Below are 23,207 nucleotides of genomic sequence, written 5' to 3'. Positions count from 1 at the left end.
GTGTGTATATATGGGAACTCACATGCTGCTTCCTCTGTGCCATTTGTGTTAGTGGGAGCAGCATGAGTGGTTCCCGTACAATCAGATCATAAAATCACCACAGGTTTGTGTTGGAAGGGACCTTAAAGCTCATCCAGCTCCAACCCCCTGCCATGGGTGGGACACCTTCCAATAGAGCAGCTTGCTCCAAGCCCCTGTGTCCAGCCTGGCCTTGAACACTGCCAGGGATGGAGCAGCCACAACATCCTCACAGTCAGTTTAGAAGGGACAGCTCTAGTTACTGATACGGATTGCTGCAAAAGAAGAAATGAAAGAAGAGTAGTGGTACATTAAAAAGTTGAAAAGAACCCCAATAAACTAAATAACACATAAAACTGCTCCAGTCACTCAGAGTAAGAACAATTCCATCTGGGAAAAAAAGGATATATCCTTGCCAGTCTCATTTTCTACCACGACATCCTCCATAGATTCAAAGTACTGGCTCCAAAGCACTGGTGAAAAGTCACGTTTCCTTCCAGGGCTGCAAGACAAAAAAACATCAGTAAGAAAGAGGTATTTTTAAAGTCATTAATATAAATACAGGTGTCATTAAATTCCCTGAAGAGAACACAGCAGAGTTACACACCAGTTGACTAGAAGCAAATGATGTTACTGAAATCCCCATATAAAATCAGTGATTCCACTATCGCTAAGGAAATCCTCCCTTTCTTTCCTGCCTGTTACTCCTACCAAGGAGATCACAAAGATGCTCAGGGTAACTACTGAAGACACAGAGGGAAGAGTATTTTTCTCATAAACCAATACCAAGGAAGACTGGACCATGGTGTTTTAGAATACACAGACCTCAGCCAAGGGAAAAGAAAAAGAACAGGGCACAGAGTGATGCTGCTCCTGCACAATCTCCCCATCTGCATCCACACATAAGGTGCTCCAAAACAGAGATAAAAGTCATTAAATCACAGACTGGTTTCAGTCTAAGGGAACTTAAAGCTCATCCAGCTCCAACCCCTGCCACGGGCAGGGACCCCTTCCACTGGAGCAGCTTGCTCCAAGCCCTGTGTCCAACCTGGCCTTGAACACTGCCAGGGATGGGGCAGCCACAGCTTCTCTGGGCACCCTGTGCCAGTGCCTCAGCACCCTCCCAGGGAAGAGCTTCTGCCTAAGAGCTCAGCTCAGTCTCCCCTTGGGCAGGTTCAAGCCATTCCCTGTGGCCTGGCCCTACAGGCCCTTGTCCAAAGCCCCTCTCTGGGTTTTGTGGAGCCCCTTTAGGCACTGGAGCTGCTCTCAGGTCTCCCCTTAAGGAGCCTTTTCTTCTCCAAACTCAGATAAAGAAAATACCCTTCTGTTTAATGGTCTTGCCCTAGCCTTACAGCAAGCCTGATGCTGGCATGACTCGGAGTGCTCAGGAACTCAGGAAGCCATCCTAAATTTCTAACTTACCCCATGAATCATAATTAAAGGAAAAAGAGTAAGTCCCACTCAGAAGTCACCCTGACACCACTGCAATGAAAAGCAGAGTGCCAGCTATTTGCTAATGATTACTATTACCTTCCGTGTATTACTTGTTGGATTACAGCTTTCCTAGAAATCTCCTCTTCCTTATAAAAGCAGTATCACTCAATTGAAGAGTCAACCTGTTCCAAAGGCTGCGTGGCTGCAGAACAACTACAGAGAGAACTGAGCAGTGGGTTATATAGAAGAAACTTAGGAACACTGGTGGGAGCAGAACACATAAAAACCACCAGGTTGAAGTTAGCAGCAACACCAAGTTCTAATCACACCTCAGGATTCCTGGAATTTATTGCAATGGCTAAAACTTCAACATATTTGCAAGCAGATTTCTATTTTGATATTGTATGCAGGGCAACATCAGGATTGTGAAGGAAAAGAACAGGGTTACATTAACTCAGGCTGTGCTCCCAGATCTATCCTTTAACTATAAAGACCATGAGAACAGCATCACAAAAAAAAGGCCAATGAACACTTTGGGTCAAGAGAAAGGCACTGGAGCTGGTGCAGGGCTGGGAGCCCAAGTGTGATGGGGAAGGGCTGAGGGACCTGGGGGGTTCAGTGTGGAGAAGAGAAGGCTCAGGGGGGACCTGATGGCTGCCTACAAGTGCCTGAGAGGAGGATGGAGCCAGGAGGGGCTGGGCTCTGCTCCCAAGGAACAAGGGATGGGACAAGAGGAACCGGCCTCAAGCTGCACCAGGGCAGGTTTAGATGGGGCTGAGGAACAATTCCTGCCCCAGAGGGTGCTCAGGCATTGGAACAGGCTGCCCAGGGCAGGGCTGCAGGCACCAGCCATGCAGGCACCAGCCATGCAGGCACCAGCCATGCAAGGGTTCACACCCCATGGAGACGAGGCCTCAGTGCCATGGGGCAGTGGTGGCCTTGGCAGTGCTGGGAACACTTGGACTGGGTGAGCTTAAAGGGCTTTTCCAACCTCATTCATTCTATGATTCTGTCTTCTTAGAGTGACTCAGAAAATGTACACTCATGGAATGGTTTGGGTTGGAAAGCACATTAAGATCATCCAGTCCCAACCCCTGCCATGGGCAGGGACCCCTTCCACTGGAGCAGCTTGCTCCAAGCCCCTGTGTCCAGCCTGGCCTTGAACACTGCCGGGGATGTTCTTCCTGATCTACAGCATTCTTTGAAAGGCTGAGGTTGGAATGTGATATTTTTCCTTTAATCTGAGAATGAGATTTAGGCTGAGGCACTAACAGAGATTAACGTTCTCTGGCTTGATGTAGGTGTGTGACATCTCCTTTAACAGGAATTTGACAGGAACAGCACTGAGGTCTGGAAACCCCCAGAAGTGAACCTGGACCATTCAGGAGGTGGTCGGTTTCTATTTCATACTCTAGAAATATCAGGAGAAACAGGAGCTTTGTTTCTGTACAACTGAAGAGCTTTGCTTGTTCTTTGCTACTTCTTTAGGAAGCCAGGAATTGAGGAGAAACTTCCTTCCACAGGGATTGTTCCCCTGTGAAGGTCTTTCACCCCCACGCCAAGGCTGGATTTCAATATTCTCTGCTGACTGCCTCCCCCAGAAGAGAGGAAGTGCAAAAAGGCTGTTAAAACGATGCTCTGTTACTCATCCTGTATCCTGGGCTCCAATGTAGCCTAATTATGTTCCTGCCAAAATTAAGCACTACTCTTTTAGCCTCGCTGAGTGACTGCGAGCCTGAGAAACAGCTTCTGCAGCAACTGAGTCATCAAGAAAATTCTGATTGCAGAGCCTTTTGTTAGCAATAGGGATACAAGGAGAGGGCACAGCTGCACCTTTCATAGAGCCACAGAATGGATTGGGTTGGAAGGGACCTCAAAGCTCCTCCAGCTCCAACCCCTGCCACGGGCAGGGACCCCTTCCACTGGGTTTCCTGCAGCCCCTTCAGGCACTGGAGCTGCTCTCAGGTCTCCCCTTGATGCAGCAGAGGGGCAGGATCCCCTCCCTGAGCTGCTGCTCACGCTCTGGGGGTGCAGCCCAGCACATGGGGGGGGTCTGGGCTCAAGTGCACACTGAAGCCGGGTCATGGGGAGCTGTTCAATTGCTTTGTCTAATGGCACCTTTGAGAGTCCTGGTTTATACAATATCCACAGAACAGGTCTTCTGCATTCACCCAGTAATTCACACTCCCTAGGGCACTGGATACAACCTGCCATTAGTACTACAGGAGCAGCTAATTTCAAGAGTAATTTGTTGCAGTGCTTTGTGATGTGCCTGTCAACAAACTGCACCAGAAATCAGCCTTATGATATATAAAGAGGAGCTGAGTCTAACTGCCTGGGGAGGAAGGATGTGATTCACATGTTGGAAATGTGTTACTGGGAAAACCAGGCTTAGTTTTTACTGCCTCTGTTCGGGGGTTATTCCCTTGGCATGCGGAGCTCTGGCAGGAAGGTCCCAGCTTGTACAAAAGGAAGAAACCTCTCCGGGTAGAAGTGCTCCATAGAACCATGGAATGGTTTGGGTTGAAGGGACCTTAAAGCTCCTCCAGTTCCAACCCCCTGCCACAGTCAGGGACCCCTTCCACTGGAGCAGCTTGCTCCAAGCCCCTGTGTCCAACCTGGCCTTGAACACTGCCAGGGATGGGGCAGCCACAGCTTCTCTGGGCACCCTGTGCCAGCGCCTCAGCACCCTCCCAGGGAAGAGCTTCTGCCTAAGAGCTCAGCTCAGTCTCCCCTCGGGCAGGTTCAAGCCATTCCCCTTGGCCTGGCCCTACAGGCCCTTGTCCATAGATGCCAGCACAGCAATGCTCTGGAAAGGGTTAAGCCATGAACAGGTTACATCCTGCCTCCAAATTTTCACTATTAGAGGACTGGCATCTCCAGAAGCTGCATCCTCAGCACTGTTACATCCAGGATGGGCAGCTTCCATTAGTTCATCACATAGAACAGGAGCCACTTCCAGAGCTCCTTCCACAGCATCTGTGACAACAGTGCCATGATTCAACTGGGCTTTGAGCACAAAGGATCAGTCCTGTTTACTCTGAAGCCCACACTAAGGCAACATTTGCCTGTTCTCTACAATATTCATGACTGTCTACACCCATCTTGCCTGGTCCATGTAGTTTTCAAGCCGAGATTCCTACTGTACGGATTGTCCCCTTGCCTGGAAGCCATCCCAGTGCCGATCATGCGCTCCCTCCGTACCATTTCTGGTTCTTGCTGGAGATGGAGAGTGCTGCCCACAGCTTGGATCATTTCCCTTCTCCAGTTTGAATAGGCAGGATGTGAAGTTAGCAACAACAAATTTCATCCCCTTTATAGACGTGGTGTTTCACTGCAGGCAGACTTTGCTGCAGCATGTTACAGCTGGTTTAGGTTGGACTGTCCTGAGTAGTTGCAGGTGATTAGGAAACACTGTCATCATCCTGGTTACAGCCCTTCCAACATGATCCATAAATCTGGTAAACATCAGGAGCTCCCTGGTAACCTGGGACTGCGAGACCAAGAAGTTTATAAGCGGACTCTCTTTAAGGGAGGCAGAACATGGGAAATGCTCAAGCAAGTTGCTGGGTAATTGTAGCATGGGAGATGAAGAGTTGTGGTGGTGGGAGCGAGGCCACAGGAGGCCATGGAGCTGCTGCGAGGGCTGGAGCAGCTCTGCTCTGGAGCCAGGCTGAGAGAGCTGGGCTGGGGCAGCCTGGAGAAGAGAAGGCTCCTGAAGGGGAGACCTGAGAGCAGCTCCAGTGCCTGAAGGGGCTGCAGGAAAGCTGGAGAGGGGCTTGGGACAAGGGCCTGTAGGGCCAGGCCAAGGGGAATGGCTTTAACCTGCCCGAGGGGAGACTGAGCTGAGCTCTTAGGCAGAAGCTCTTCCCTGCGAGGGTGCTGAGGCGCTGGCACAGGGTGCCCAGAGAAGCTGTGGCTGCCCCATCCCTGGCAGTGTTCAAGGCCAGGTTGGACACAGGGGCTTGGAGCAAGCTGCTCCAGTGGAAGGGGTCCCTGCCCGTGGCAGGGGTTGGAGCTGGAGGAGCTTTAAGGTCCCTTCCGACCCAAGCCAGGCTGGGATTCTATGAAGTCAATCATGTTTGTGAAATGAGGTTGGTGCATGGACAGCCACTATTGCAGAAGGGAAGGGAACACAGAAGCCTGTTGACATTAAACCTATACTGTGTAGGAGAGGTACAAAATCACATGAATCACAAGTAGGCACAAGTCCGGGATATTTAGCATCAAAATTCCTCACAACAAAAAGCATGAACTGAATTTCTTGCAGTTGCACACCAATGCTACAAGCCCAAAGTGCAATAATGTGAAGCAGCTTCAGCTGTCCCTGATCATATTGGGCTCAGGATCTACCCCGAACAGCAAACCCATGTTGCAGTCTCTACCAGATTTTTAAGCATTCAGGGCTTCCAGAGGGAATATTAAGCACAACACTCACCAAAACCAGGTACCAATAGCCAAGCCACACAGAAAATATTCATCATCCTGCAAGGGCAAGAGCAGGTGTAGAAGGACTTGGAATTGTTCCTTTTCTGACAGATGAAGGACAGATCTCAGAGCTAACAAAGTAAAGTCACATACCCAGGATCTAGGCAAGAAACCACATTAATAAGACAGGACACACGGTCCTGTGATGGGCAGCAAGAGCATGGTGACCCTGGTTGTGGTGTGATTCTCAGGCATCAAAGGACAACCTCAGCTTGGAGCACAGACTGCACATCTGCTGCGTAAGGCACCGGAGCCACCATGGTGGAATACTGTACCTGCAGCTGCATCAATAATTTCAGGATAAAGTGAAGAGGATTCAAAGAAGAGTAGAAATCATCAGGAGTGGAGAACAGGATGTAGAGCAAGAAGCTTTACAGAGCCTCATCTGGTCAGATCTTGAGCAAGCTGCTCTAGTGGAAGGTGTCCCTGCCTGTGGCAGGGGGTTGGAACTGGAGGAGCTTTAAGGTCCCTTCAACCCAAACCATTCCATGATTTTATGATACACAATGCCAGGACTATGTGGGACAGGGTGGCAGAAGAGAAGTAAAGGAGTAAGTTCAGTTGACTCCATCTCCATTGCTCAGGGTGAAGCTCTTCAGCTCATTTTCTCAAACAGATGCTGTCATGAGGTCAGATAACCTGGAGCAGTTGGTATCAGCCTCTGGCAGCAATTTCTCCTGGAGCTGGCAGATAAACAGAAAAGGTGACCCTGCAGTCACCAACAGCACTGACACACAGAATCATAAAATAATTTGGGGTGGAAAGAGCCTGAAGAGCTCCAATCCATGGCAGAGACTAGCTCTTCCACTGCACCAGGTTGCTCCAAACACCATCCAACCTGGCCTTGAACACTGCCAGGGATGGGGCAGCCACAACTGCTCTGATCTTTCAGCCCTGTCCCCTACCTGGCTAACTGCAAGGCCACCCAAGCACAGTACAATGGAGAAGATGAAGCAGCAGAACATTAGGAGACAGACTGCTCCTCTCAGTAGCAGCACAAACCCACACAGGGTTGGCCTGAGCACACTGCCACAGTCTGAATTTGTGAGGCAACTATTGATGAAAAGGGTAAACTTTGCTCGGTTCCACTTTGCCATCCCTAATTCCTAAGAAGTGAATTAGGTTGGTCAATGTTCCACATCCTTTGCTTGGAGAAAACCTGAATGGGAAATAAAACCAACAAACAAACGCAACAAGGGCACAATCAAAAAATTTATGAGCATTTCTGTATCCCATTCCAACATCATCCCTGACAGCAGAGGTCCAACACAAGGACCACAGCTAAAATGTTCACGCAAGCGGCAGAAAGATGCCAATACCAAGACAGATCCATGAGGATTAGCTCATGGATTGCAAGAGGAACCCATGATATCAGAGCCAAGCCCTTCCCTAGGAACTTACCACTGCTTTATGTACCATCATCAGCATATGCTTCAAATTCAGTTTAACAAGGGTTATCACCCCCAGAGAAGAAGTTATTATTTGGGTGTTGTATGTGAATATCTGGGAATAATATATACCAGACCTCCAAGGTTTGCAGGGCAATTAGAGCAGAAAGCAAAGAGGAGCTGGGAATTAAAAACCTTTGTCACCTCTGATGCTGGTACCTGTAGATTCTACTTTAAAGCAAAATGTTCCCCTCCGAATAACGCTGGGAAAAGATACGTTAAAAATCTCTGATTTAATGCTGAATTTAAGGCAGAATAAATGTGTAGTTGTCCACAAATCACCTGGTGACAGCAGAAGGTTGGGCAGTGGCTGAACTCAAGAGGAAAGAATTCTTCTTTTCTGAAGAAAAGAATTAATATCTTTGATTCGTTCCTTTTCCAGAGCTGCTTTTTTGTTAGTGATACATCAACACACCCAAAATTAGAAGCAAACCCCATCAACAGCAGCTGTGATTTTGCACCTTCCTCTGCTGGAGCAGTATTTTGCTGACCAAATATTTAAACGGAGAGGGCTAATCACTGCTTTTGAAAGTCTCCATCAGCCCAAGCCACAGATGGATCCAACATAAGCACTTCTCTAGAATGCTCCTTATACTCCAAGCCAACCTAGGAAACTGGAATCACAAAGCAAATTCTGGGCACCATCTACAACTTGTTTTACCCTATTGTGCCGTCTGTCCTCTCCATCATGTAAGGAATATGTGCACATGGAAGAGTTTTGGTTGGAAAGGATCTTAAAATCACCCAGTTCCAGCCCCCTGCTATGGGTAGGGATGACTCACTCTAGATCATGTCACCCAAGGCTCTGTCCAACCTGGCCTTGAACACATACTGCAAGAGATCCGGGAGCAGTAGGAGCTCACGTGGCTCAACAAACCTCTCATCAGCTCTTAAACGGGTTTTTGTGCTATTTTCCTAAAACTGAAGAGATTGCACCAAGCAGGGGAAGTATTTTTAGTAATCTCTTTCTTTCTTTTTGCTTACTGAAAGTCTGTACTTAAAGCTACCGAAGTGTTCAAGGCCAGGTTGGACACAGGGGCTTGGAGCAAGCTGCTCTATGGAAGGGGTCCCTGCCTGTGCAGGGGTTTGGAACTGGAGGAGCTTTAAGGTCCCTTCCAACACAAACCAGGTTGGGATTCTATAATCATACATCATTTTTATTCACATATTGGAAGTGAACAGCAAACAGTCTTTCATATTCAAATCCCATCCAGATCCTTAACTCTCGTTGCTGGCTCTGTAAGCAAACATGGGCTAAACTCAAGACACAAAATCAGACAGCAAATGCAGCAGGTGCTGCAGCCTTCAGGAGCTGCTGAGGGGAGGGTCTCAACCCTTTGGCTTCACCAGTGACTTTGCAAACTCCTTTATTCCATTTCCCCACAGAACTCTGACCATGAAGTTTGGTTTTATCTCCATTGCGACCAAGCAATTCAAACCAATCACTTTCAAGACGCTGACGATTTCAAACACAACCTCAGATGAATTTGCTCCTTAAAATAAATGAACATTAAAAAAATGAAGTTCAAGTTCTTCTCGGTGTGATTTTCACGTCCTCCTCAAGTCAAAGAGAAGCATAAAACATGATTCAGCTGGATAGTTCTCTTGGAGAGGACTGAATACAGGCAGGAGAGTGCTATAGCATCAAGGGAGGGTACTGCTGGATGGTGCACACACATATGTACCTGCAAGGGGGCTGTAGTTTAGGGGAAGCAAGGCAGCAGAAATCAATGTGAGGTGCTTTGAAATATGATGGAATCCTAAGCGCACATCTTGTGCTATCACAAAAAGCCAGTCCAAACGTTTCTGCAGCAGCCATTTTAACTAGAGAGGGCTTTTCCTTAGACATTAACATCAGTGTTTCACACAGTCAAGGATCCAACATCCTGCTGTTTGCATTTTCACGTGTACCATTACTTTGGAAGTGTGGAAAGAACAGCAGCTGAAAGCAGAGCTAAGATGAAGATTGATGGATCAGAGCACTCAGCCTCGTGTTGCAGTCCCACAGGCACAGCAAAGTGGACAAAGCTCTTTGATTTGGCCACTTTGCTCAAATGAGATTCCCCAGCACAGACACATGAAGAAGTGAGTCCAAAGGAGGCCACGGAGCTGCTGTGAGAGCTGGAGCAGCTCTGCTCTGGAGCCAGGCTGAGAGAGCTGGGCTGGGGCAGCCTGGAGAAGAGAAGGCTCCTGAAGGGGAGACCTGAGAGCAGCTCCAGTGCCTGAAGGGGCTGCAGGAAAGCTGGAGAGGGGCTTGGGACAAGGGCCTGTAGGGCCAGGCCATGGGGAATGGCTTTAACCTGCCCGAGGGGAGACTGAGCTGAGCTCTTAGGCAGAAGCTCTTCCCTGTGAGGGTGCTGAGGCGCTGGCACAGGGTGCCCAGAGAAGCTGTGGCTGCCCCATCCCTGGCAGTGTTCAAGGCCAGGTTGGACACAGGGGCTTGGAGCAAGCTGCTCCAATGGAGAGTGTCCCTGTCACAAGCACAGACACCTAGAGAAGAACAGATAAGTCTCTTTTCACCCATTTCAATGCAGTAATAGGTGCTGATTTATTACAAACAACTGAAACATGTGTTAACCTTTTAGCAGTGAATTACCAAAAAGATGTAAGACTTTATTATGGCTGAGAATCCTCAGTATAAATGGCAAAAGGTCCTTTTCAGAACGAATAATCTCAAGAGTAATCTCAAACAATGGTTTTAAAAGAGCATCCTGGCCTGTAACTTCTTTCTGGTCAAGGATGACTGAAGCTTGAGAAATCTCATTGCTGCAGTAAATGATTTTCCTGTTTCCCTATAGCAATCTTATTTGCCCCACTCTCTGCTTCTTATGATCTGCTTTCAACCACAGCATAGTCATGATAACATGATCTGCCTGGTTGATAAAGAAGGAAAGAATAAAAAGAGTGTCCAACATGATACTAAGAGGTGCACTGCATTTAAATGCTTGCATTGCATGCAAAGCATTTAGCCATGGAAAAATCAGCTTACCAGCACTGTTGGATATTAAGTTTAAACCCATTTGAATGGCCCTTCCTTCAATTCCAGAAATTCAAGGTGTAGAAATAAAACAGATTCATAAACATGAGATGCTCAACACAGCAAAATGAAGAGGATATTTTAGTTTATTCCCTGTAGAAGTGTGAATTTTAAGGACTATTTCACTATAGGCTTTTGTATTTGTAGCACCATAAATCACACTCATTTTTCTCTGTACAACAAATCACATTCTCTTGTGGTGGCCCGACTATGGAATCTTGCCCTTGATTGTATTCAAGTGAATCTTAATAAGGCTAAACTTAGCTAAGCCTAAGCTAAACCTAGGTAGAAGTAACTTGAATGCAGAGCACACACAAGCAGCCACACAGAACTGCAGCCCACAAGCTGAGAAGAAGGTCAGAGTCACACCGCCAAAATAATACAGCCCTGCTGAGATGTATGAATGAAGTTCTCCTCTACAAGCGTAGATGAAATAGTCTTTCCAGTTCACAGCTGTGTGAAAGCCTCTGTTGAAGCTGCACATCCAGGTTTGGGCACTGCTGTCCAACAATAAATCACAGCTTAGGATGAGATCAACAGCAGAGATGAGAGATGTTGGAGGGAGAATAAAAGGTGAAGGAACAAAGTACCGAGTCTGAAGGCTGGTTGGGTTCAGAAGCAAGGGTCTGGGTGATGCTGACATCCAGCCACAGGTGTCTCCTGCAAGACTCTTCACCAGAGAGAAGTAAATGAGCCAACCAACAAAGGCAGGTTGATGGTTCAGTCCCCTGCACTCCTGGCATACAGCTGCATTGATTAAGTATCAGAGGCAAAGCTTCTGCCACAGCAGCATCCATCACCCATGTTGATCTTCAGACTAGTACTGGAGCTCTCCTACACACTACCCTACCCACTTGGGAGGGATGGTCAATACCACCTAAAAAGCCACCTCAGCACCCTGCAGAACTCTCTTCCATCCTTGCTTTGTAACAACAGCCATGGAACAGCAAAACTTCACCCATTATTTGCACTTTGCTGTCCCTGTATCCATCCAGTCCTTGTCACCTTTTCACACAAGTCACAAAGCCAGGTTGGACACAGGGGCTTGGAGCAAGCTGCTCTAGTGGAAGGGGTCCCTGCCTGTGGCAGGGGGTTGGAGCTGGAGGAGCTTTAAGGTCCCTTCCATCACAAACCACTCTGTGATTCCATAAGTCTCTCTGGATGCGGGTGTTCTCATGTCACACATGCAGTGCCTCACACAACTGGAACATCACCCATAAAGGGATTTACTAAATGTCAGAGCAGTAACGCAAAAATACAACTGCACTACACGACTACAGTGTGCTCACGAACCCTGGAGCTTTGAAGGGGAAGGACATGGGAATTCTTGTTCCTTACCCACAACACCGGATTTCATACCATGATTTCAATGTACTGAAAGGAAGAAGAGCATTATAAAACTGTAGGAAATAAACCTCTTTTCTTGATCATTTCCCTAACAGAAAGTGTTAAAAAACCCTCAAACATTGGCAAGATAGGAAGCTTTATATAAATTCCTGCACAGGATTAGCACTAACAAGCACTGCATGAGCAGAAATACCCTACAGGTGTACAATGATAGATGTCCATCATCAAACCCATGCTAAAATCCCTGGAAGCGCTCAATTAGAAGTTGCTTGTTTACTTGTGCTGAGTAAGTGAAGCAACAAATATCATGAGGGCTTTGCCAGTGCCTCATGCAGGCAGGAATTTAATAGCCTTTACTTTTGTCTTATTTCTAACAATACTTAGCACCAGGATGGATTTTCACTAATGACAAAACTGATGTGAAAACACAACCCGCAGCAGGGCAGCACTTTGCAGGGACACAGCCTATTAGGGGCACATGAAAAACCCATCACCTCCTGCAGCTTTACTGACTCTTTGAGGTCTCGCAGCATAGCGTTGATCCCCCTACACCACAGGCCCTTGTCCCAAGCCCCTCTCCAGCTTTCCTGCAGCCCCTTCAGGCACTGGAGCTGCTCTCAGGTCTCCCCTTCAGGAGCCTTCTCTTCTCCAGGCTCACCCAGCCCAGCTCTCTCAGCCTGGCTCCAGAGCAGAGCTGCTCCAGCCCTCACAGCAGCTCCATGGCTTCCTCTGGCCTTGCTCCAACAGCTCCACGTCCCTCTTGTGCTGCTGCCCCAGAGCTGGATCAGGGCTGCAGGGGGGTCTCCCCTTCACACAGCAGAGGGGCAGGATCCCCTCCCTGAGCTGCTGCTCACGCTCTGGGGGTGCAGCCCAGCACATGGGGGGGGGTCTGGGCTCAAGCACACACTGAAGCCGGGTCGTGGGGAGCTTCTCCTCACCCAACAGCCCAAGTCCTCCTCCTCAGGGCTGCAGTAGGATTTTCATCCTGTTTAAGGCCACCTTAGCACCAGTGTTGAATGGTTTTATATTTATTATTATTTAGGAATACCTCACTCAACAAGCCATGTGTCATGGTGTGCGGTTATGGTGCCACAGGTGTACACACTGCATGGAAAGAATGAGATGGGTGCTGACAGAGTTTACAGTGGATGGAACTGGTAAAAAGTACATTCAAAACTGCACAAAATAACCACAAGGGATGAGACTCTAAAGTTAAATGGGATGAAACGAGAGGAAGAAACAAGAACTTTATTTCTTCCCTTAGAAATACTGTGGGTTTGCAGACTGTGCACAGCATAAGCGTTGGTTTGGTTAACTCTGAACAAAGCCAGCAGAATTAAACAGTGTATTGAACATTAAATCCAGCCTTGTATGCACCATGTAACTTTCAGCACAGTCCTGTGAAACACAAAACTCTCCACAACACAAATGGGTGGTTTAGTGGCTTGCTTTTAACCCCCTGGTTTCATACAACATCAGGAAATGGAGCCCCCGAGTCCCAGCTCTCAGTTTCAGATAACCAAGAGATACAGGAGAGGACACAGCAGCCCTGAGATGGGAACCCCTTCCAAAAGCCATCCAAAGCCTCTTCTTCTTACTCTCTATGCCTATTTCTCTACTAACAGTACAAATTAATCCTTAAATACAACTTTATTGCTCAGCCTCAAAGCCATGTCATTAAACACATGAAGCTTAGCTATAAAATAATTCATATTAAAGGGAGTATTTGATGAAGATGTGTTAGTATTAGCTCATATACCTCCGACATCAATTGCATTACATCTCTCCAAGTATCATGCAAATAATAAGGTGTGAAATAAAGGTTTTAAAACTATGTTTTAAGGAGAGGAGAAACAGTCCTCTCCCATCCATAAATACTAAACAGCTTATTTCAGTCCCAGCCCTGTAGCTGCCTTTTCCATCGGTTCTTTCAGTTATCTGATTTCATGCACCAAGGCAAAGGAGATTTCCTGTAGGAATTGGAGGGTATTTTTATCCTCCAAATGGAGCACTTTGTGTCGTGCAGCTTACACACGGACCTCCCAGAGGGTAGCGCCCAGGCTGCTGCTCCTCCAGAGGATCAACCCCTGGTCTGTGAGGCAATCCAAACCTCAGATTCCATTCTGTAGCAATAAGCCTTGATCAAAAAGTCACCCAGTCCTGAAAACACCTTTTCTTTAGGTGTAATAAAACCTCCATGTCTCTGCCATTCTGCTTAAAGCTCCACTTTGGCACAGGGCTCTCAATGTGTTCTGTCACAGCTCTCCTGAGCTCAGCTCCCCACGATTACTACCAGCTGCTTTCACTTTGCAACCGCAACTTCCATCTCTGCAACCAAGCCATAGCCCTGCTCCAAGGAATTCTTTACTACAAGGGTGCTGAGGCGCTGGCACAGGGTGCCCAGAGAAGCTGTGGCTGCCCCATCCCTGGCAGTGTTCAAGGCCAGGTTGGACACAGGGGCTTGGAGCAAGCTGCTCTCGTGGAAGGTATCCCTGCCTGTGGCAGGGTTGGAACTGGATGAGCTTCAAGGTCCCTTCCAACCCAAACCATTCCATGATTCTATGATTATCTTGCCCTCCTTTTACCACAACCAGGCACCTGCTTGGAAGGACAAGGTTCTCCTCACACCTTTGGAAGTGAAGTCATGACATTCCCTTCAAAGCCATCCCATTTCCAACCCCTCTGACTCAGTGTTAGAGCTGTTCTTCTCCAGTCAGGACTAGACACTGGTCAATCTTCTCTCAGTTTCCAAAACTGCTTAAAGGGTTTGACAGCTATATTGGACTATCCCAGATTTCCCATCATCTGAAGCAGGGACTTCAGGCACTTGGCAGAGTTCACCTCCTCTACAGCTCCATGTAAGTGTCTGCTGCTGAGGAGTAACACTTAAATACACCCCTCTCCCCCAACCCTGCTTTCAGCAGCTCTTCAGGTACCACCCAGCCAAATCACGACACGTTGGATCCTCCCTTCAAGTACAGATGGCAAAAAGAGCTGCTGAAGAGCAACCCCAGCACCAGCCACCCCCCTCAGCACTCTTCCTGCAGTGACACCTTTGCCTGCTCCATCGCCAAGGAGAGGGGGCTGGAGAAGCTGGGTCCCGGTGCCGTTTGGGGGAGCAGGGTCGGACTGGTCTTTCCCATCATGTCAGCATCCAGGGACAGCCACCATGCTGCCACCCCCCCAAGCAATCAGCACCACAGCCCCTGATCCTTCCCAGCAATGTGTAACCCACCCCCTAAAGCACCCCATAGCTCTGCCAAAGGACAGAGCCCCCAAGCCTGCCCACACATGGGGGACCCTCTCCCCTCAGCTGCCACCTTCCAAAGAGGATCCCCTGCTCCTAAACCACCCCTGATAATGAGCACCCTCCTGTTCAGACCCTCCCCCAAAATGACCTCCCCTCTCTCCAGACACCCCAATAACAAGCACACACCCCTCCAGACCACCAGGAATGAGCACCATTCCTCCTGATCCCCATAAAACGGGTGCCCCCTCCCTCCAGACCCCCCCAAAACTACCTCCCCTCTCTCCAGACACCCCAACAACGAGCATCCCTCTCTCCAGAAACCCCAACAACGAGCATCCCTCTCTCCAGACCCCCAGTAATGAGCACCCCTCTCTCCAGACCCACCATAACGAGCATCCCTCTCTCCAGACACCCCAACAACGAGTATCTCTCTCTCCAGACCCCCAGTAATGAGCACCCCTTTCTCCAGACCCACCACCACGAGCATCCCTCTCTCCAGACCCCCAGTAATGAGCACCCCTTTCTCCAGACCCACCACCACGAGCATCCCTCTCTCCAGACCCCCAGCAATGAGCACCCCTTTCTCCAGACCCACCATAACGAGCATCCCTCTCTCCAGACCCCCAGCAATGAGCACCCCTCTCTCCAGACCCACCACCACGAGCATCCCTCTCTCCAGACCCACCACCACGAGCACCCCTCTCTCCAGACCCACCAGCACGAGCATCTCTCTCTCCAGACCCCCAGCAATGAGCACCCCTCTCTCCAGACCCACCATAACGAGCATCCCTCTCTCCAGACACCCCAACAACGAGCATCTCTCTCTCCAGACCCCCAGTAATGAGCACCCCTTTCTCCAGACCCACCACCACGAGCATCTCTCTCTCCAGACCCCCAGCAATGAGCACCCCTCTCTCCAGACCCACCACCACGAGCATCCCTCTCTCCAGACCCCAATAACAAGCGCCATTCCCACCAACACCCCCAATAACGAGCAGCCCCCCCCAGATTCCCCCAAACGAGCATCCCTCCCTCCAAACACCCCAATAACGAGCACCCCTCCCTCCAGACCCCCCCAAAACGACCTCCCCTCTCTCCAGACCCGCCGGTAACGAGCCCCCAGCCCCAATTGCCAGCGAGCCCACAGTACCGAGCATCCCTCCCCTCCCCCGCTGCTACCCACCTCTTCCCCCCCCCCCATCCCCTCAGCCGCCGCCTCCCTTCCCCCACCTACCCCATGCGCATCTTGGAGCCGGACTGACCGCCGCCACCGGGCAGCGGGGGCCGCGGCGGGAGGCGGCCGAGGTGCAGCTGCTTCTCCAGAGCCGACATGAGGGCGCAGGAGGCGACAGGAGACACAAGGACACACCGCGGAACAACCACCCCCCCCCCGCCACGGGGCTCGGCCGCCGCCAGCCCCCGCTCCGCGCACACCGGAAGCGGGTTCCCCCTCACAGCGCCGCCGCGCGGCACCACGGGGCGGGCAGGAGGCCCCCGCGGGCACCCGTAGCGCGCTCCCGGGGCATTGTGGGAAATGTAGTCCACGCCTCCGTAAAGTGTTAAGGGGGCGCGGTGCATGACGGGAGTTGTAGTCCAGGAAGTGCGGCTCTGAGGCGGCGCGTCCCGGTCCCGCTCCCGCCCAAGCGGCGGTTGCCGGGCGGCCTGAGGCGAGGCGGGATGCGGCAGAAGAGGCCGAGGGCGATGGGCCCGGCGGCGGGGGGCGGCCGGCGGAGGGGAGGTGGGACGGGTCCCGGAGGGGCGGTAGGGCGGTGGCGTGGGCTGGGGGGTGGCGGGGGGCAGCGCGGAGTCGTGCGGGGCCGTGGTCGGGAAGTGAGGGGCTCGGAGCGCGGCGCTCAGAGGTGTTGGTACGAGCGGCTTTAACATGGTTTGTAATGGGTCACAGAATCAGCTGGGTTGGAAAGGAGCTTCAAGCTCATCCAGTCCAACCATCCCCACCACTGCCAAGGCCACCACTGCCCCATGGCACTGAGGCCTCGTCTCCACGGTGTGTGAACCCTTGCAGGGACGGTGACTGCAGCCCTGCCCTGGGCAGCCTGTTCCAATGCCTGAGCACCCTCTGGGGCAGGAATTGTTCCTCAGCTCCATCTAAACCTGCCCTGGTGCAGCTTGAGGCCGGTTCCTCTTGTCCCATCCCTTGTTCCTTGGGAGCAGAGCCCAGCCCCTCCTGGCTCCATCCTCCTCTCAGGCACTTGTAGGCAGCCATCAGGTCCCCCCTGAGCCTTCTCTTCTCCACACTGAACCCCCCAGGTCCCTCAGCCCTTCCCATCACACTTGGGCTCCAGGCCCTGCACCAGCTCTGCTGCCCTTCTCTGTCCCCCCCTCCAGCCCCTCAGTGTCTCTCTTGTAGTGAGGGGAGATACTGGGTTAAAGGCACAACTTAACAGGATTCTATAGCAAGGTTCATTCTCATTACATGGGTGAAGCATAGAATGGGTAATCAAGGTAAAATCGAGCTAAAACTTACTGATACAGAGATCAAAGACATAAAGGGAGACTGTCCTGTTGAGTCACAAGGTTTGCTTTTTAAAGTCCTGAGGGATCCTTGGTGCAGCCAGGTCTAGTCTGAGTCTCAGACTTGGACAGTGGTTTATACAGGGCCTAAGGAAATCCCTGTTGAGTCATGAGGTTCAGAAGAGACCCCCTTGCTTTGTAACCGCTGGTAGAGCCTGGATGCAGCTGGGTCTAGTCTTAGTGTCAGACTTGGTCAGTGGTTTTCATCTAAAGGGTTACAAGTGTCATTTAGCAGCAGTTTGCAGTTTTAATGTGGATCTTGTAAACTGAGTCAATAGAATTTACTATACAATTGTTATAATGATCTATGCACGCAGGAAGTCATGTCTATCATGGAGACTGGTTTGGGTTGAAGGGACCTTAAAGCTCATCCAGTTCCAACCTCTTGCCATGGGCAGAGACACCTTCCACTAGAGCAGCTTGCTCCAAGCCTCATCCAACCTGTCCTTCGATTCCCAAGGTCATGGAGCAGCCCAGAAGATGGGGGTGGATTCACCACCACAGCCACTGACCACTTGGTCCCTTGTCCCCACAGGTCTCGATGACATCCCTGCTTCCACCAGCCTGCCGCCGCTCGTGGAGGGACCCCTGCGCTGCTTCCTCCGCTGCACCGTGGCCCGAGCCCTCTGGACGACCCCAAAGCCACCCTCTGCTGCCACTCTCGTGCGCCTGAGGTGGTGGGGAGAGACCTCTGATGGCACCGTCTTCCAGCCCACCTCCCGACCAGGGCAGCCAGGAGGGAGAACCACCGCTCGCTACCCAGTCCGCTGTGGGCCCAGGCAGTTCGCTGCCTACCTGACAGGTAGAGATGCTTCACCCTCATCAGGGCCAGAGCTACAGGGAGCCCTGAAAGAGCCAAGCAGTTATTTATCCACCAAGTAAACCTTGTCCTGGTCTCACTTATGGCTTTTTAGATTGGTTTCCTGATTTGGAAGGCTTTTAATCTCAGCTTGAAATTGCTGGCATCAGTCTCTCTAGTGTCAGCTTTAGCATTTTAGGTCTGCAAACTACTGAAATCTCCTGTAGCCCCTAGTGTCAAGATTTGGTGATTTTTATTTTTATCCATATCATATTAAATAGGCATTTCAGTTTTTGAATGTGTGAAGAAGGGTGTAAAGAATAAGAAGATATACAGAAGAGCTTCTGAGGTTGTTAAGGTACTTAATTTAGTGAAAGCTCTGCAGGAAATTAATGCAAGCAAATTAATGTCTAGAGTCTGTCTGAGAGATTGAGATGAGATTTTAGGCAGAAGCGCTTCCCTGTGAGGGTGCTGAGGCGCTGGCACAGGCTTCCCAGAGAAGCTGTGGCTGCCCCATACCTGGCAGTGTTCAAGGCCAGGCTGGACACAGGGACTTGGAGCAGCCTGCTCTGGTGGAAGGTGTCCATGCCCATGGCAGGGGTTGGAACTGAATCAGCTTTAAGGTCCCTTCCAAGCCAAACCATTCCATGATTCTATGATTATTAACCCCTTGTATCTCTGTCACCTTAACAAAAAAGTTTTGTGTTTAATTGTGATCGCACTGTGGGAGACTGAATTGAAGCTGTTCCTAATTTCACAGATATGGGTGTGCTTGTCCTGGAGGTAATGACCAAACTGGACCATCTTCCCATTGGCAGAGTACAAATCAGCAGCCTGTCCCAGCTTTCTCCCAGCCATCCCATCAGTGGGGTTTTCCCCATCATTTCACCCACATCTGATAAACTTGGAGAGCTGCAGGTACTCCTTCTTATGGCTTTGCTCTTTGTAATTTATAATTATAAGTCATATTGCTGTAACATCTGTAACATAATCAGGTGCCTGGATCAAGCGGTAGTAGGTGCACTGCAGAGCTGGTCCCTGCAGAAGGCATTCATGAGTTCAGGTAGCAAATGGAATATGAATACTGAACAGTGTTGACTTTGTTCTCTTTAGGATTGTGTAGTTCAACTTTACAAAGTTGAGTGAGTTTTAACAGCAGATTTCAAACCAGATACTCAGTTCTAACACTTCCCCAGAGCCTTACTGGGCTGACGTTACAGAAGATATTGAAATCTGGGATTAAGAAGGTGGAGTTCTCCTTTACAACCCCAAATCCGGGCAATTTATGCTGCAAGATAGTTGCCTGTGGTTTGAAAACAGGGAATATAAAATAAGTAGTTATAAATATGTCAGTTTTCTGATGTTACATCACTGCATGACATAAATACTACTCTGCACAGAACAGCAGCAGTTTTTCATGGCATGACAAGTAAAGTTGAGTGCAATGTGTCTAGGGCCTAATGAAGAAAAGAACAAAATGCTATTTCATACTCTGTCCCTCAGGTCTCACTGGCTCTAGAACCTCTACCAGGACGGTACGACACCAGCAGCTGTATCCCAACCACAGATGGGAGTTTGGATACTGCTCCTGGAAGCAGCAAACCCCAAATCCTTGCTCCATCACAGCAGTCCAGGCAAACACGAGTGACTGTTGCTGACCAGGAGGCTGTTAACAATGGCAGAGCCTCAACGCACAGGTACCTTTTTGTTCTCAAAATGCTGGTTTATTTTGCAGTTCACACATTTCTTAAGGCTATACACTTGTGAGTTATGGAATACTTCATCTTTCTGAACGTGCATTTCAGGTAGAATCCAGAACACCCAGTGTTTCAAAGCTTGCAGGGACAGTTTCTCGTCTGATACAAATTTACATCCTGTGTTGACTTAGTTTGAGCAATGGTAGTTGACACAAGAGGTGCCACAAATCTTTTATTGACAGCTTGAGTCCGTTTCTCTGATGGTGTAAGTGGAAATAATGGGTATAAGTTTAGGCTGAGAAAGCTGGGGCTATTCAGCCTGGAGAAGAGAAGCTGCATGGAGACCTCATAGCAGCCTTCCAGTATCTGAAGGGGGCTGCAAGGATGCTGGGGAGGGACTCTTCATCAGGGACTGTAGTGGTAGGACAAGGGGTCGTGGCTTCAAACTTAAACAGGGGAAGTTTAGATTGGATTTAAGGAAGAAGTTCTTTACTGTGAGGGTGGTGAGGCACTGAAATAGGTTGCTCAAGGAAGCTGTGAGTGCTCCATCCCTGACAGTGTTCAAGGCCAGGTTGGCTGGAGTCTTGGGTGACATGGTCTAGTGCGAGGTGTCCCTGTCCATGGCAGGGGGGGTGGAACTGGATGATCTTAAGGTCCTTTCCAACCCTAACTATTCTATGATTCTAAGTTAACGTAGCGCATCACGTTTCTTTTTGGAGCATGTACTGAAGGGGGGCAGCTGCAGAGCTGGGGAGAATTTGAAGAGGTTTGAGTCAGAGGTTGTTCAGCCTGGAGAAGAGAAGGCTCCTGAAGGGGAGACCTTAGAGCAGCTCCAGTGCCTAAATGGGCTGCAGGAAACCCGGAGAGGGGCTTTGGACAAGGGCCTGTAGGGCCAGGCCAAGGGGAATGGCTTGGACCTGCCCGAGGGGAGACTGAGCTGAGCTCTTAGGCAGAAGCTCTTCCCTGTGAGGGTGCTGAGGCACTGGCACAGGGTGCCCAGAGAAGCTGTGGCTGCCCCATCCCTGGCAGTGTTCAAGGCCAGGTTGGACACAGGGGCTTGGAGCAAGCTGCTCTAGTGGAAGGGGTCCCTGCCCATGGCAGGGGGTTGGAACTGGAGGAGCTTTAAGGTCCCTTCCAACACAAACCATTTCATGATTCTCTGATGATTCTATGAATCCCTTTCACCGATCCACTTGACTGAAATAATGTTTCTCTTTTTTAACAGAGGAAAGGACCATTTTCTCTTTCAAGAGAACTCTGAAAACATAAAGGACACTTTCCCTGCTTCTCATCATCCTCTGATTTTACCAGATGAATGTTTGAAAATGAATCATTCAAATGAAGAAGTGTCATTTCCCACCAGTGCTGATCCTGAAGGACCTGCCAGAACAAACACTCGGGTGCTCTCTTTACATAGTCCAGCTACAAAAGACCTGCTTTCAGGTTACTATATAGTCAGCATCATCTTCTAGATTTCACTGCCAGTAGCTCTTGATATTTCAGGTGCCTATTTGGAGATAAAGACTTAAGGAAAAGTGATTCTTTGAATGCTTTCACCACATTATTTCAAACAGTTAATTATAACACAGATGTCTTTACTTAGAAACTACTGATCCGGTCTTGTTGGAAGATGGTGTGAGTATTCAGCTGAGGCAGAATGTGCAGTCCTAGGCGTATGCTGCTCTGACCAGGAGGGGTAAAAGAAAAGGAAGCTCAGCTTCACAGGCTGTTTATTCATTGACATATCTGCTGAGGTGGCCATCGAAGGTGCCACTCATGTGAAAAAAAGAAAAACAAAACATGGAAGGGTTTCTGTGCCTGTAACTTTTTCGGATGGAAAATGTTCTCTTTTCCATCACCTGTCAGTTGAAATCATAGAATCATGGAATGCTTTGGCTTGGAAGAGACCTTAAAGCTCATCCAGCTCCGACCCCCTTCCATGGGCCAGGGACACCTTCCACTAGAGCAGCTTGCTGCAAGCCCCTGTGTCCAGCCTGGCCTTGAACAATGCCAGGGATGGGGCAGCCACAGCTTCTCTGGGCACCCTGTGCCAGCGCCTCAGCACCCTCCCAGGGAAGAGCTTCTGCCTAAGAGCTCAGCTCAGCCTCCCCTCGGGCAGGTTAAAGCCATTCCCTTTGGCCTGGCCCTAGAGGTCCTTGTCCCAAGCCCCTCTCCAGGTTCCCTGGACCCCCTTTAGGCACTGGAGCTGCTCTAAGGTCTCCCCTTAAGGAGCCTTCTCTTCTCCAGGCCCATCCAACCTAAACCATCCTCTGATTTTATGATTTATTGTGTTTATAGATATTGCTTTTAAATTGCATTTAAATGCTGAGGTTTAATCCTCATCTCTCAGCTCTTTTGGATCAAGGCAATAAACTCCGTGATGCCATGGTTGTGTCTGCAATGAAGTCAAGCCCAGACATGGAGATTGAGCTGACCGAAGTGTCTCCTTTTATAGAGAGAGATGATTTCAAAGCACCAGCCAAGTGAGTTTGGAAAGGGGGAAGTGAGATTAAGTTCCAAACTATAAATTTTGAAGCCTTATCAGGAAAACTTTTGGTAATGTATTTTAGGATTCTCATTCAAATGGGAAATTAATTTCTACTTGTGAATAAAAGCCTGATTTTGTGAATTGATTTTAATCATCATGTAGTAAAGTTTTGATTTAACTCATTGAATTTCTTTTCCCAGTATATTTGTATTTAGTACAGAATTATTTGATAAGGAAATATTAGACATTGATAAGGAATAAGAGCAATGGAAGGGACATAGCAAATGAAATGGTACTTTAGCAGAGAGAAGAGGTTTTCAAAGACACTAGTGGCATAAATTGAGTACTTCTCTGTATTCTGGTTTGCATCTCTTGGTGCCAAAATACACATGAGAAGTTGAATCTCTGTATTCTCAGAATTACAAGTCATTATCTTCTATGCAACATTTATCAGCTGATTGCTAAAGTGTTTGTGCCTTTTCAACCCTAACTACACCTTTGTTTAGTACTGGGCTTAGTAAAAGTTCTCAATCCAGTGGAATTTAGAAGCATTAAGACAAATGCCTGGGTTTTACAGGAGAAACTTTATTATTTGGGGAAAAACAGGAATATTGGCTTTTGTTCCTCTATAAACCAGAAAATCATGTTATTGCCTTAAAGAGTCACTGT

At 49.1% G+C, this 23,207-nt stretch overlaps 2 protein-coding genes across 2 annotated transcripts in view; one reads left to right on the top strand and one right to left on the bottom strand.

Moving 5' to 3' along the window:
• Window positions 1-16,414, bottom strand: part of PPME1 (protein phosphatase methylesterase 1) — a 34,805-nt gene extending 18,391 nt beyond the window's left edge. The window contains exons 1-2 of the mRNA XM_062630419.1: window positions 16,257-16,414; window positions 427-520 (exon numbers count right to left, since the gene is read on the bottom strand). Of these exons, the coding sequence (XP_062486403.1) occupies window positions 427-520; window positions 16,257-16,354 (192 nt within the window). The 5' untranslated portion in view covers window positions 16,355-16,414. The remainder of the gene's footprint in view (window positions 1-426; window positions 521-16,256) is intronic.
• A 1,603-nt stretch (window positions 16,415-18,017) lies between these two features.
• C2CD3 (C2 domain containing 3 centriole elongation regulator) overlaps window positions 18,018-23,207 on the top strand; it is a 52,663-nt gene continuing 47,473 nt past the window's right edge. The window contains 6 exon segments of the mRNA XM_062630422.1: window positions 18,018-18,039; window positions 18,042-18,356; window positions 19,114-19,271; window positions 19,857-20,050; window positions 21,276-21,493; window positions 22,401-22,533. Coding sequence (XP_062486406.1) covers window positions 18,018-18,039; window positions 18,042-18,356; window positions 19,114-19,271; window positions 19,857-20,050; window positions 21,276-21,493; window positions 22,401-22,533 — 1,040 coding nt within the window.

This window comes from Pezoporus occidentalis, unplaced genomic scaffold (genome assembly GCF_034315485.1).
Source record: "Pezoporus occidentalis ecotype Australia unplaced genomic scaffold, CSIRO_AGI_Poc_V1 ctg350, whole genome shotgun sequence".
Classification (NCBI taxonomy): Eukaryota; Metazoa; Chordata; class Aves; order Psittaciformes; family Psittacidae; genus Pezoporus; species Pezoporus occidentalis.
This window is presented reverse-complemented; position numbering and strand designations above follow the sequence as displayed.